Genomic DNA, 16,444 nt, shown 5'->3' with positions numbered 1-16,444 from the left:
TTCAGATTGATTTATTTGAGCAAAAGAACTAACTGTAGGAATCCACGTGAGAGCGATATTTTACATTTTAATTTCCTCCTTAGCACATTCATGAAACAGGGCATCAGATAATGGTAAAAAGTCAGTTTTAACTTAAAGAATAAAGAAAACTCAGGAAATGTCGTTCCAGCATCTTATGTCATCTCAAATTACATTTTAAATCGAAGTATAAACGTAGAGATTTTAGATGAAAGTGTACACTTAGCTGATGAATTAATTGCTTTGTTGAGTGCCAAACCAAGGACATCTGCTCAGATTGTATTTTTCTGACACTTTGCTCTAAATATACTTGTTTTGGCACAGCCAGATAATACAATGATATACACAAATATGCATATATACATACACACATATATAAATTAGTAAAAATAAATAAAATAACGGAGTAAATATCTATATTTACCTCAAGGAGAAGTTTAACAATTTCAGTGTGACCATACTGTGCAGCAGAATGAAGAGCACTTTCATGATCAAAATTCTGAAAATATGTCACAATAAATAACAGCATTAATTTTAAAATATTTAACTTAAGAATTTCTGCAGCAGACAAACAAATACAGTGGACAATAATAAATGAATCACTGATATATCTGTGTTAAATAAAAAAAAAGTTGTAAAATTCTTAATATTATTAAAAACATTCACATACACAGTGGTTATAATATTAATGGGTGTTGCCTTAAACCACAACTAATGACCCCATTAAGAATGAGCCAACAGATAAGATGCGAGAGATGACCTATGAAAAATATGGACATCAATTCCACACAATGGAATCAGTGTGTGTGTGTTGATGAAGTGACCTGTGTTAAAAAATTGGAATTCATTGAAATTATGCACCTATTCATTGTGACAGTTGAAGCCCGGTAGAGTCTCTGTTCTGCCGTACAATTCGTCGGAGACACCGCCGATCACTCTACCGCAGTTACGTCTTCTGTAAAAAGACTGTAGCTTCTGGCCTTTGATATGGTTGCTTTTGAAAACACAGTGAGATTTGCTGTCTTCGAAATCGAGGCCTCTGCTAAACGGGCACCAACAATAAGAACTTTTCAAATTGTGAAAGATCTGTCATTTTTCTCATTTTACTTCATTCATGGTTACTTCATTCATTCGCTCTTACACCTTACGTATACTAGCATTCTAACCACGTGTAAACCACGTTATAAAAAAAAATTTGCATACTTCATAACTAGCATGCATTGAAATCAAAATCCTAAAGGTTTCTACAATGTAACCAAAAACGTTCTTGCCGTTTTGGACAGTCAGAAAGAAAAAGTCATAAAACAAATAAACATCACCTCTTATCCTCAAAGTAATAACCATCGGCATTCAGCGCCTTTTGCCAACGAGTGGCTAGCTGTGCGATGCCATCGCTGTAAAACTCAGTAGTCTTGGACGCAAAGTCTGTGAAGACCTTTTCGAGGTCTGGCCGGTTGTTGAAGGATTTCCCACGAAGATGGTTGTCGAGGGAATGGAGAAGCTGGTAGTATGTAGGCACGAGGTCTGGGGAGTAAGGTGGATGGGGTAGTGTATCCCAGCCCAGTCAGTGGGTGGTATCCCTGGCCTCTGGACCCACATGCGGGCTCGCATTGTCATGGAGGAGGAGTACACCCTTACAATTGACAAATTCTGGCTCTTTATACACCAGTGCCCGATGCCCACGTTACAACTGCTGCGAGTACAGGCCTGCCGTGATGGTTTGGCCCACAGGCACGGAGCTCATGGTGCACCAGTTGGCGACTAGTCCACCAGATACAGAGCATGATCTTGTGTGGGTGGAGAGAAGGTATCGCAGTATGAGGCACAGGGTCCCGTGGTGAAAACCAATGTCTGGAATGCCTGGTGTGTCATACTGGACCCACTTTTCATCGCTGGTGAGTACTCGATCAAAAATGGATGTATTGCGGTGCCGAGTAAGCAATGGCAAACAGGCTGCGACACGCTGTTGCTTGTTTGCATTCGACAGTGAGTAGGGTACCCATTTGCTCAGCTTGTATGCCTTTCCTATGCGGCGCAAATGGAGTCTGATCGTTTCATCAGATACCTGAAAGTGTGTAGCAAGCTTACCATATGTTTGGCTACTGTCACTCTTAATGGCTGCTTTCAGGGCCTTGTCGTCCAGCGCTTGTGGCCGACCGTTGCGTGGTGCATTACTATGAGATATATATCCCCTGACCTGAACATGTGGAATCATTGCCTAGCGGTTCGTTCGTTAACGGCATCATCCCCAAAGGCCTAGCAAATTCGGCTACTTGATTCTGCTGCTGACAGGCCCACTTTAAAATCATACAGCAAACAACTCCGAACGAGCGCCTTTGACGCGTCCATTTCAATTAGTCGCTGTGTGAGTTATGTTTGAAGTACCGATGCAACGCGCTTTTATACTCTTGAACAATGTCCGGACTCTCATACTAACCACTTCATAGCCAGGTTTGGCGAATATTTTTAAGTTGGGATTCACTCTTCCAATGTCATATCAGAGACGGCAAGAAAATGTTTGGTTACCTTGTAATTCACTGGGTGTATGTACCTATATGTAAGAATATAAAAAAGGGACTTTCTCTTCTGGACAGGATGATTATGTACAAATGTGCTGTGTTTCTGTTTAAAAGCTTAGATTAGAAGAGCTGATAATTTAATTTTATAAGATATGAGAAGTCTTCCACCCCTCTAGCCATGCGTCTGCCCTCGTGTGGCTTCCTGAATGGTAATTACAGCTCAATGTGCAGAAAATGGGTGGGCAACCTAATTGCTTCCACATCATTTCTATTTTTCAAAGACCAATCGGCAGTATGAAGTCGGTGAACTCCCCATATACTTTTGTTTTCACTTTACTTTTTATCTGAAAGGCTGCTCCGTGTCTGCTTTAAGAGTAAAATAAATATTAGTTTTTGTTTTAGTCATGTTTCTGTGCTCTTATTTCTACATAAAGAAAAGAATGCTTTTGAATGCATTTCTTCCCTCCCCCACTGATAGAGTATAGGCTTAGACACTCAGCGTTAAAGGAGTGTAAGTGAAGGAGACTGCCTTCTATAACAAATGAGAAAACAGAAGTTTGACATGCTTTAGATGCTGTTTCAAAGTGTCGTGCTTATATACAGCTGAAGATGTCATTGCTAATAGAAGGGTTTGAACTGTTAAATCATGACAACTGGGATAGATGGAAAGTTGACAAAAAGATGCTGTTACTGGATAGAAATTGCTGGAGCTTCGTAGAAGGTAAGGAAGAATTATTTGATAAAAGTCAACTAAGTGTGAAAAGTAGCATTTCATGTTGAGAGAAATACACCTTTAACTACATAATGCTAAGGAATTAAATCGGAGTTTAGGCCATTGATACAAGAATGTTCAAGTAATAAAGTAGCAGGGGAGGTTCTACAGAGGCAGCTTGAACCAAAAACAAGAGCAAGAGAAGTCCAGTAACTGGGCAGCATTAGGTACGCACGGATGAAGAAATGGGGTTATTAATTGTGAAGATAAAAATGACTGCAAACAAGATGGCTGAATCTGGACGCAACTTAGCAAATCTTTTTTAAAGATTTCAGACAATCCGATGTTTGTCTCAGGAATACTCCACGACAATATAGCCAATTTATAGGTGGAAGGACACGGATTTTACATCGGAAAAAATCGCTGATCTGCTGATAAGGGAAAAAGTCGACTTCAGCGGGTACATGCCAATTTAAGAAGACAGCATGCTAAGAATATTTAATACCATTAGCAAAAGTGCAGGAGAAAATCACACTGAAAGTAAAACAAAATTTAAGAAAAATAAAGGAAACACAAATATAGAACCTTGTCACAGATGTCATAAACCTGGACAATTAACTGCGCAGTATAAAGAACATTTATATAAAAACCAGAAATTTGAACCTGATAATCAAAAGGGATAGTTAAGATAAAGAATTAATGTTAGTAGAAAATTATGTGCTAACTACAAATAAAGGTGGTAACAGAGATAAATTTAATTGGGTCATAGATATAACAGCTACAACACATTTCTAAAATAAGAGAAATTTAAGAATAAATTTTGAAGAAATGAATGATATATGCATGTCCCTAGCTGAAGGAAATTTCAAAAGTAAAAAATTAGAAAAACATACTATCAAGTTTGCATCAAAAGTAGGTAGTTGAATAAATTGGGGGGGAAAAAAATCAGAAAATATGTTGTCTAATCCAAATGTATGAAGAAATTTACTATCGGGAGAAATGATAGAAGAGGCAAGTAAGTGCCCATTTTGTACTTTCAAATGGTAAAACGTGTAAATAATTTTAATAATTGGATAGATTACGCTACGTGAAATAGTAGGGACTTTATCATTAGAAATCACTTAAGTATGTAATAGATAAAAAGGAAGCTGTTTACAATAAGAAACTGGGAAATTAAAGATGATGCGAAGTTAAGGCATCGAAGATTTTGCCATCTAAAAATTTTGATTACATTCGGAACAATAGTAAAAATCAAAGCATTTAAAGGGTTGCCTGAAATCGAAAAAAAAAAAAAAAAAAAAAAAAAAAAAAAAAAAAAAAATCTGAAATGTTTCAGATTTTAAATTACGTTCAAAGAGGCGTTTTTTAACATTTTGTGTGTTACCTTTCTTTATTAAATATCATGTTCCTCGCACTTAAACCATAAGATCCAGTGCAACAGCAATATCGCAAAATAGTTTTAAAACGAGCATATCTTTAGAATTTCCGATACAGAGACTCACGCGCTGGAGATAAAAATGTTTTTTCGGCACAACGTTGCCATTGCTCGCTTTGAAATCCTTGAGTTTGTTAATCAAAAATTCGTCAAAGTTTTAAAAAATAGGAAATCGATCATAAAACAAATTTCAAATTTCAAATTTGGTCTTCCACATGCTCATATTCGTTGGAGGATTACGTTATTCAAAATTCGATGACTCTATGTACCGTTGTTTTATCACAATACGAGAAATATACATACATTTATGCAGATTTTTCATTATTTAATTTCTTCAAATATAATGCAGGACTCTAACATTTTGTGGCAACAGTTTGAAAAGTGAACCGACATGAGTCCGACGCAAAATGCCAAAACGAAACTAATAGTCCTTCGGGATTCAAATCCCTTTGGACTAAAAAAAACAAAGAAGTGTGAACCTTGCATTATTGCCAAACCTAGTAGAATACCTTTTAAATCTGTTCAAAAAAATCTAGTAAACCATTGCAGGTGGTCTATTTAGACATTTGTGGTCTGCTTTCAGTTCTGTCTGAAGGTGGAAGTAAATATTTTCTCGCTATCATAGATGACTATAGTATTATAACGGCATATTGTATGAAAAATAAAAATGAATCATCCACTAACTTTAACCACTTGCGCTAAAAAGACGTGCCACGCACGTCGAGATGCTTTTGTCTCAAACTGCGAGCGACGTGAACATTACGTCGATAGGCATTTATCGCAAAAATTAAAATAACGTGTTGCACACGTCGCCTAACAACGAGATTGTTTATTTCTCGAGTTACAGGTGACAGGTGACGGAGGACGGAGACGCCTGGTTTAACAGGGGTAAGCAGGCATATATATGTCCCACGCCTTCCACTATCCAGATGCAACAACTCCCTGGAGCTGCACAATGCCGCACCGGGAGCTTATTGATATTCCATTCAGATCAAACATGGCCATACAAGGGCGACATTGTGCTACATTGAAATTTGATTTGTGGGTGAGGCAGTCTTGTTTGTACATTAAACAAAGCATAAACACACATGAAATGTACACATTAAAAAGAACACATGAACACAAAAAACACCTATAACATTTAAACACCTAAGACGCTTCAGACACGTAAAGACACATAAACACTTAAAGACACTTGAGAAGGTACACAAAAACACCTAAACGCTTAATACAATACACAATACAATATGCAATAATAAACGCATATAATGCAATACTCACATGCTCAGAAGATATGTAACGCATGTACACAGTACGCATTACGCAGGACACATGAGTGATAATCTGAGATATTAGCATGTCAACGCGCGCAGTGCAGTAGCGATAGTAGTGTACAATCAATGCGGCTGTAGAGGTAATACAATATGCAATAGAGGTAGTACAATATACAATAATACAAAGTGCAATAATAAACACATATTATGCAGTACTCTTATGCACAATTGATACCAAACGCATTACACAGATACATGGGATGCACTACGTAGGACACAGGATGCAATGCAATATGCAGCAGAGGTAATACAATATACAGTAATACAGTAATAATCACATATAGTGCAGAACTCATATGTATATAATTTACATAACGCAGTACACAAATACACAGAACACATTACGCAGGACACATATGTAATAATCGGAGATATTAGCATATTACGCGCACAGTGCAGTAGCAATAATAGTGTACAATCAATGCGGCCATAGAGGTAATACGATGTGCAATAGAAATAATACAATATACAATGATATAAAGTGCAATAATAAGCAAATGTAAAGCAATACTCATAAGCACAAAAGATACAAAAGGTACAAAACGCAGGAAACGATATGCATGAAGCATACGTAATAATTTAAAGACATTAGCATTTTACGCGCGCAGTACAGCAGCAATAGTAGTGTACGAGCAATGCCGCCATAGAAGCAAATACTTGTACAGGGTATACATATGATGCGATACGTATTAGACATACACATAAAATACAATATGATGTGATAGGCACATGTAAAGCAAGACTCATGCACAATTGATACAAATCGCAATACACTGGTACGCAAAACGCATGTGCTTAAGATACAAAACACTATATACCGACACATAATATACTATACCCATTGCACATAAGTAACAGAGATATAAACATGTTACATACATCGCGCATTAAAATACATTATGCAAATTTCATTATACACATAATTAAACATTACATCAACATAATTAAAACACCCAAGTAAACATAATTACACATAATTAAACATTACATTATTAAACATTGCAGTATACACATTACATATTAAAATCAAACATAAGCATTTTCCGCGCACAGTGGTGTTGCAATAGCATAATTACAAATCAAATGGCAATTTCCAAAGTTTGGTTATTTCATACACAGGCGCACATTTCAATCTGGCGATAGATTGCAGTCTGGCAATTATTGCAATCTGGCAATTTACAATAATAAACACATATAGTGCAGTACTCTTATGCACAAAAGATACAAAAGGTACAAGACGCAAAACGCAGATATGCAGGAGACGATATGCGTGACACATAAGTTATAATTCGGAGACATGAGCATATTACGCGCGCAGTACAGAAGCAATAGTAATGTACATTCAGTGCGGCCATTAAGGCAAATACTTATACAGTGACAGATGCATACGATGCGATACACATTGGACATACACATAAAATAAATATGCTGTAATAAATACATATAACACAATACTGAAACAAAATACACAGATGCACAAAACGCATGCGCTTAAGATACAAAACACTATACATCGACATTTAAATTACTATACATAATGCAATATGTATAAACATGCATGACATATATCATGACATATAAACATGCATATATGCATAAAGATATATAAACATGCATGACATATATCATGCTTAAGAAACTTTAACATATGATGCGCTAGGTCAGTTATACACGTTTGTTGTACAGTGTATAGCACAATTAGCGTAGCACAGTTAGCGTAGCTCAGTTAGCACAATAAGCGTAGCACAGTTAGCACAGGCACTCAGTATACTGCGGTTGAGGACTTCTGTGGAGAACGGCGATGGACGTTGATCATGGCAGCTGCTTAAGGTCGGGTGACAGACGCCTTGATCCCGTGTGACTAGATAGTTAACCATTGGCAAATTTTATTCACCACTGCACGGTTTTTAAGCGTGAAACGGAGAAAGGCATCGAGATTGGTGGTAGGTTCTGGAAAGCGCTTGGCCGAGGTAAGAGGGCATGCGAACAGGTAGTGGTTAGAGTTGCCTTCTTGTCCGCATATGCAGATGTCTGTGGTGGATATGCCATGTCTGTGGTAGTACGTGGGAAAGGGCCCATGCCCTGTTATAAATCTGGTAAGCGGCGGTATGGAGCAGGTCGGCTAGTTGAGACATTTGGTAGAAAAATGTGAGTGCGACGCCCCGTGTCGCAGCTGTCCCAGTCGCGTTGCCTGGCTGTAATGGCTGATCGTGTGAGCTGTGACTTGAGGTAAGAGGGTGGAACTGGTAGGTTCACTTCTATGGCCTCATGGTTGGTGGCTGCCTCGTTGGCTAGGGCATCTGCAGCTTCATTGCCAGCAAGGCCCAAAGGGGCCTTCATCCCTTTCTCGAGTTGCAGCTGTTTATAGCACTCGCAGACGCGGAGCGGCGTAAATGAGATACTTTTCCGCTTGTTATATTGTAGCGCACGGCACCGCAACCGCGAAATTTAGTCGTAGCGCAAGTGGTTAAAAACTATAAGAGGCAAATGGAAAATTTGATAAATGAAAAATTAATTAGTATACACACGAATAACAGTGGTAAATTTTATAGCAGGCAATTTAAAAGGTACTTAGCTGAAAATGGAATTAGTGTTGAACATACAAATACTTACACACCAGAAGACAATGGGAAATATGAACATTTTACAAAAAACAGCACTGACAGCAATTAAAGTTATGCTCAATGACAGTAAAATGGGAAACGAATGGTGAGCAGAAACTCTTGGATATTTTGTACATGCTCAGAACAGGCTATATCCTAAGACTAACATTATGCATGAATCACCTCAGACAAGTACAAGAGCTATTGCACGTTGTCTGCAGCTGAGTCATTCCTCCGTTTGGAGAAAATTCATGAAAATGGTTTGCACACATACCATTTGCAGAGAGTCCAAGCCTTGCAAGAGACAGATTACCCTCTTCGAGTTCATTTCTGTCATTGGGTTTTGCAGCAGCGTGCGGCGCAAGCGGATTTCCCATCGGATGTGCTATTCACGGACGAGGCAACTTTTTCACAGGACAGCATCTTCAATAGCCACAACATGCACGTGTGGGCAACTCATCCACACGCATTCCAAAACCGCTTCTCCGTTAATGTGTGGGCGGGTATTGTTAACGACTACCTCATACACTGGTGTGCAAAAATTAAGGTCGAGACGGTTTTTTCAATATAACTTTGTACAAAAGCTTTCCTAATCTACACATTTAATACCGTAAGATCCCCATTACGTAAGGACATGAGCAATGTAAGCAACACTTACTAAAAGAGAAATCAGAGAGATAAAAAGAAGCTTTATTGAAAAAGTAGCATGGAGCGCAATGCGACTGAAGGCCGAAACATCCCTGTGATGGGTGCCCAGCAAGAAACATCCGATCTTTAATAGGGGATATGATCTCCCCTGACTGCTAGGCAGGTTTCACAGCGTCTGCCCATGCTGAGAATGAGGGTGTCAATGAGTTGTTGAGGCATTGCTGCCCATTCGTCTTGCAGCGCCAATCGAAGCTCCGGAATCATTACTGGTGGTAAGGTACGAGCTGCCAAGCGTCTGCCTAGAAAATCCCATACATGCTCGATGGGATTGAGATCCGGAGATCGTGCCGGCCAATCCATACGTTCAATATCCTCACTCTCTAAGAGCTGTTCGGCAGCGACTGTGCGATGACATGGTGCATTGTCGTCCATGAAAAGAAACTGCGGACCCATAGCGCCTCTAAAAAGACGCACATATGGAAGAAGAATCTCGTTACAATAACGGGTCCCGTTGACTGAACCTGCGTCGAAGATGTGAAGGTCTGTACGACTACCAAGCATGATGCCTCCCCAAACGAGAACACCGCCACCTCCATACCTGTCCCTTTCAATGATGTTCGATGGATGATTGCGGCTTCCCCGCTCTCTCCAGATGAGTATGCGATGAGAATCGCTACTCAGACTGAATCTGCTCTCATCTGTAAAGAGTACTCGTCCCCATTCATTGTCTCTCCAATTCCGGTGTTCCCGGCACCACAGAGAACGCCTTATCCGATGGGCAGGCGTTAGAGATACACACCATACAGGGCGTCGTGCAAATAAACCACCACCGTGCAGTCTGCTGGTCACGGTAAAACGCGATATCGGTCGTCCAGTCGCCTGTGTCGTGTGTCTAGTGATTTCTCCCGCTGTCTGCCGCCTGTTTCTTCTGGCCTGTAAGGCAATATACCGGTCATCTGCGGGTGTGGTTCCTCGTGGACGACCACTACTAAACCCCCGGATAGCTGTTCATGTAGTTTGAAATTGTCTCCAATGTCGTGAAACGATGCTGTGAGCAATTCCGAACTCTGCAGCCACACTTGTCACACTGCGGCCTTCCTCCAACTTCCCAATGATTCGACCTCGGGTAAAAGCATCCAGATGTCGTCTAGCAGATTGATTATTCGCCATTTCTCGCTCAGGCAGCAACTCGGTGTAATTTTAACTGCTATACGGCGTGCAATCTCTTTGCCAGAAATACTGATCTTACACCGACAACATGCTTTATACTACTCAGACACTCCCCCATTACGTCTCCCTGCATATCTGCGCATGTGCTACCGTACATCACCTTACTTAATTTCCTGATTGGTCTTTCTGTCCGCTCTGTCTCTTCGTTCAGCTGATATGCTAATTCTTCGACTTCGTCCTTAATTTTTGCACACCAGTGTAGGTCCATATCTCTTACCTGCACGTACAAATGGCTTATGTTATCATATTTTTCTGCAAGAGGTGCTACCGGAATTATTGCAGGATGTTCCGGCTGTGGTTCGTGATCGCAAGTGGTTTCAGCATGATGGTGCACCACCTCATAACCACGTGCGGGTCCGCAATTACTTGGATGGGACACTTCCGGGCCGATGGATTCGCCGTGGTGGACCCGTTCGATGGCCACCCCGTTCGCCAGATTTATCCCGGTTGGATTTTTTTATGGGGCCATCTGAAGAGCATCATTTACGAGACTCCCTTTGACTCACTTGGAGGACCTCGTTGCACGACTATCCATTGCGGTTTCAAGGGTGCGCGATATGCCTGTCGTTTTTCAAAACGTTCGTTAATCCCTTCTGCGACGTTACCAAGCATGTATTACTGCTGGTGGTCGCACTTTTGAACATTTATTGTGAATACTGTATTGCTACAAAGAAGCACTTTGCGTTGAATTTCGTACATAAACACATTTTCCTCTCGTGTCGTTTTTTGCGTTCCTGCCTTAACCCGTCACTTTAGACCCTACATTCCTATAAAAAAATGCATGTTTTAGTACGCTCCACCACCCCTCCAAGTTTGTCCCATGATCTATGAAACACCCTGTATATATATATATTCATTATGTAGATGATACGAATACCTATTTTAAAATCCCATAATGATATTAAAAATACGGTGAGGCTAACAATATTAAATTTGAGAAAGAAATATTTGATTTTAATGACAAAATGGAATACTCTAGAAAAGTTAATTTTGTACAAAAGAGTGGCAGTTCCACACATGGGGGGGGGGAAATTCTGTAGAAATTTTTATCCCACAAAATTTTTAGGAAGCACGAAAATCTGCAAATGCCACAGAATGGGATAAGGCTATGACGGAAAAATTGACACAATGTACAAAAAGAAAGTTAAAATTAGGTCAGATGCCAGAAAAAAATATATACTAGAAAATAAACGGGTCTACACACTAAAAAAAAATAACATGAAAACACAAAAACAGATATAAAGTGCATCTTGTCGCACACGAATTTAGGCAGAAAAGAGGGAGGGGGATTTCGATGACGTTTACAGTCCTTTAATTAATATTTCAATCATTATTTTTCACAATATTAGTATGTTTATATGGATGGACTAACAGTCAATTAAACATGAAAATGCATATTTATATGAAAAACTAAATGAGTAACCACATATATGACTTTGTCACAGGGCTTTATTGAAAAGAAAACTAAAGTGTATTTATTAAACAAGGCAATTTATGGTCTGTCTCAACATGGCCATGGATGGTTTTGGGGAATTTCAAAATACTTTAGAAAATCTGAATAGTAAGAAAATATTATGTTATGAATTATATTTATAAGGGGCGTAATGTAATTTTTCTATTATATGCAGTTCATATTGTAATTTTTAGTAAACAGCAACACTGCATACTTAAAATAGTCTCACTGTTGAGTAAGTTTTTTTTTTTTTTTTTTATCTTCAAGTACTAGACAGAACTAGAAAGCTATTCGGAACTAAATTTTTAGCAAACAATAATGGGACTTTACATCAACAAACATACATGAAAAAATTTATGAAAAATTTTAAAACTTTCAGATACCGATTACTTCACCTGTCATAGTCAAAGGCACTATTCTTACGAAATTAAATTGTCGTCTACTAGTAAAGAAACTGATGAAATAAACAAATTACCTTTTAAAAATATCTATTGAGATGCTTAGTTTTTGTTGCTAATAGGACTAAGCCTGATATTGCATACGCTTATCACAATTTTAGAAGCATTCTGGAAACAGACACTGGAAAGCACTGTTGAAATTGCTTACTTATCTCAACAGTACCAAATCATGCATGTTAAACTTATGAAGGATTAAATATCTAAATGTATATTATTATTCAGAAACTAATTATACAAGTAATAGGGATGAACGCGCATCCATGGATGGATTCATATTACATTTGGATAAAATGTCGGTAATTTGAACCGGTATTTATAACCAAAAAAGTAAGTTTATCCACCATGGAGGCAGAATATATCGCCTTATCAGAAGTACAAAAGAATTGATGTGGACGAAAAATATCTTAAAAGACAATGTTTCAAAGTTTGATTTGAAAGACTGTTAACTATTTTGTAATAACAAATGTACTATTTATTTTTCTAGATTACCCACAGTAAACAGTCAGATTAAGCACATTGACATATGATATCATTTTATTAGACGACTGGTGAGTGATGGAGTGTTTGACCTCGAGTTCATATCCAATAAATTAAATAATGCAGTCTTATTTACGAAAGCAGAAACCGCTATGGATTTGAAAAAGCTTTGTATAACTATTTACAATATTTAGGAATAAATATTGTATATACGTTATAGAACTGAAATATGTAACTTTGTAATTTTATGTTCATGACAGACATAAGTTTATGCTCAATACTTAAGGGTATATGCTAGATTCTTACCCTACATAAGTTTATAGGTGTTATTATAAGTTAAATTATGACTCCGTACGAGAAAAGGAGGCCATTGTTGGTTCTTTGTTTTTTTTCCTGCTGCAAATTTTTCAGAGGCCAATCAGCGGTAAACAATGTGGTTGCGTTGACTGGCCGATGATGTGATTTTGGCTGAGTGGCCGATAACTTGTCAAGAATGTGAAAACTATGGAGTTAGATAACTCCACCTTACTTTAGTTTTTAAGCAAAAGGCTGCAGCCTAGTTTGTTTTCAGAACGTTGTACGAGTGTAAGAGTGTTTAACAGAGTGAACAGAGTTAGTTGTCGTTTTCGTCATATTCATGAGTTTCTTATTTCTGCAAAAAGCAAAAAATGCTTTTAATGTATTTCTACTGCCCCCACCCGTTGACATAAGCGTGTGTCAAAATACTGTTACAAACTAAACAAGTTTAATAAATATTTCCATTATATTTCCCGTAATATGGACCCTAAAAAACCACCAAACTATCGTTGATGCCAAGAATCCAAAAATAATTATGCTAACCCTAACGCAAGACAGGAAGCACAACAGTAAATATCTATCTTGAAGATTATTATTTTAATTTAGATGAAAGGCTAATTTCATATAATACATTTTTTTATCAAATTACATTAAAAAAAAGGCTAAACACAACAGAAACTAAACGAGAGAAATAAAATCTTTTATGTCTTCCAACACTGCAGAGAAAATTTCAAGTTTTTTTTTTTTTTTTTTTTTTTTTTTTTTTTTTTTTTTTGTGTGTGTGTGTGTGTGTGTGTGTAAACTTGTGTGTGTGAAACACATAAATTCGGACAAATAAGGATGGAATTGCTGTTGAGCAGTGCCCCGATAGATAAAAGAAATGCCAGTATTGACAAAACACTAATACACAATTAATCTGGTATAAACAAGAATCCAAAGCAATTAAGTGGTAAGTTGGGGGAACTTTACAGAAAAAGCAAAAATACAGGATCAAGGGTGGTATAAGTAAAAATACAGATATAAAAAAATGAAAGTTACAATTACATAATGATGAAAGCCCACCAGCGGCCGAGCGGTAAAGTCGCTGAACACTGGTAGTTCGGGCCGAGGTTCGAATCTCGCGAACGGGCTGGCTGGCTGCATGGGTGTTTTCGTGGTTTTCCCCATGTGTAACGTGTATACGAGCCAGTTTCCCTTAGAAAGTCCTCCACGAAGGCATCCCTCCCCTTAGACTGATAGCCCTAGTGTGCTTTGCCATAATTAAATACACACACACACATAATGATGAAAAGTATTTAAGTAATATACCTTAGGACAGCCATTGGCCTTATCCTATTTTCACTTGCACAATAATCATAATTTAGAATAGCAGCATTATTGACATCTGGAATTTTCCAGAAGAATTTCTCTGCCAGTTTGGCCATGTAAAAATTAATCTCAGGAATATTGAGTTCACAGTGAATCGCCGTAATTCTAATGAACCAACGGCAATTCACCGCTTCTCTTAAAACAACATTTTGTGAAGTTTGCAATTTTTGTATAGAAGTAAGACAAACGTACCCCCAAATAGGGCATGCGCAGGTGAGAATTGGATACAGAATGGTTTGGTAAATGAGTAACTTGTTGTCAATCGAGAGAACGCTGTTCCGAGCAATTAAGGAGGCCAGTGTAAATTTACGTGCTCGGAATTTCTTGAGAATACTTGAAATGTGGGGGTACCATGAAAGCTTGTGGTCTAATGTGACACCAAGGTAGCGGGTCTGCTTCACCCAGGGGATAGGAGTATCGTACATTTTGACGTGCAAGTTAGCATCGAATTTTATTCTTGTGGTGAAAGAGGATACTGTCTGACTTTATGACATTAATCTGGATTTTCCAGGCCCTTAGCCAGGACTCCAGTGGTGGATGTGATTTTGTAGTGCTTGTATAACTGAGCAATGAGATGCGCTTTGTGTCAGAATTGCTGTATCATCTGCATACATTGTGAGGGTGGTATGTGGGATGTCGTTCGTGTAAATGTTGACTAAGATAGGGCCCAAAAGACTGCCCTGTGGACTCCGGCCCTAATGGGCCTGGGGGAAGAGATAATGTGGTTGACACGAACGACAAAGTGTCTATCTGTTAGACAGGAGCTAATGATGGTTGTGATGTAATCTGGGAAACCCAGAGTGAATGTCATTCGTCCGACATACTGCTTTGAGTAGACATATGAAAATTCACACTAAAAAAACAACTTTCCAGTGCAGTATGTGTTTCAAGCGATTCACTTTAGAGGGCCATTCACGCGTGGTTTATCTCTTGAATAATCTGCGGAGCTAGTCGGTGCATGGAACTGAGTCCGTTAGCACAGATAAGCAGCAGTGTGAATAGCCCTTAAGGGTTCATAAAGCTATTCATCTCCAAAAATTTACTTATGCAATATGTTCAGAGATTTTCTCGAAAAGAAGTGATTTCAATAGACATCCGAAATGTTATGAAAGGTTTTACAGATGTAGTGCATGTCCTAAGAAATTTAGTGAATTTGAGCATTTGGAACGTCACGAAACTTCTCATCTAAAAAACTGGACTGAACGCTCGGAAGGTTTTAACAGTCAGAGAGATTTAAGAAAACATGAAAATTCATAAAGTTACTTTTAAGTGCATACCCTGCTCAAAGGTATTTGGTGAACTGGATAATTTAAAACAGCATGAAGCCTCCTGCCTCAAAAGTTGCATATTGATGTGTTTAAAAGAAAAGGTGATATCGAGTGTTTGTGAAATTTAATGTTGAATTAACTTATCTATCAGTTTCTGACATGCAAATCTATAGTAATTAAATTTTAATGCCCATTTAAAATAGTAATAATCATGAGTGCAAAAAGAAAATATGAAAGTGATTCTTTCACTCAAGAACATACGTACTCAGTTTAGAGTAAAAGCTTGATATAATCAAGCTTCATAAAGAAGGTGAATATTCCGAAACAGCTGGTTGAGGGACAGGAGGCGCAACAGCCAGCGGGCGAAACGCGCAGCCGGATTGCGGATCAGTCAGTTATCTGATACGGAGGACGACCGAAATAAGCGTTCCAATTTGATAAAAGACCGATTATCTTTTATTGATTTCTCGGCGGTAATTTTCTTTGCGAATCAATTCTGAACTATTGAAACTGAAATTTGTCTTTGCGTATGTTATCCTGTAATTCTTACTTATTATAAATTGACGAGCTATCGCCAAGCTGACAGTGGTTTTGGCTACATATCGCCAAGCTGACAATAGTTTT

The 16,444-nt window shown here is 38.3% G+C and overlaps 1 protein-coding gene across 2 annotated transcripts in view; it reads right to left on the bottom strand.

Moving 5' to 3' along the window:
• Window positions 1-16,444, bottom strand: part of LOC118187911 (ankyrin repeat and SAM domain-containing protein 1A-like) — a 411,400-nt gene that overhangs the window by 267,889 nt on the left and 127,067 nt on the right. For both annotated transcript variants that reach the window (XM_085807269.1, XM_085807270.1), the window contains exon 4: window positions 443-517. In XM_085807269.1, the coding sequence (XP_085663395.1) occupies window positions 443-517 (75 nt within the window). The remainder of the gene's footprint in view (window positions 1-442; window positions 518-16,444) is intronic.

Source organism: Stegodyphus dumicola, chromosome X1 (genome assembly GCF_044657685.1).
Source record: "Stegodyphus dumicola isolate Sdum_Otavi_A_Nest chromosome X1, ASM4465768v1".
In the NCBI taxonomy this organism is placed as follows: domain Eukaryota; kingdom Metazoa; phylum Arthropoda; class Arachnida; order Araneae; family Eresidae; genus Stegodyphus; species Stegodyphus dumicola.
Note: the sequence above shows the minus strand (reverse complement) of the source record. Positions and strands in the feature narration are given on the sequence as shown.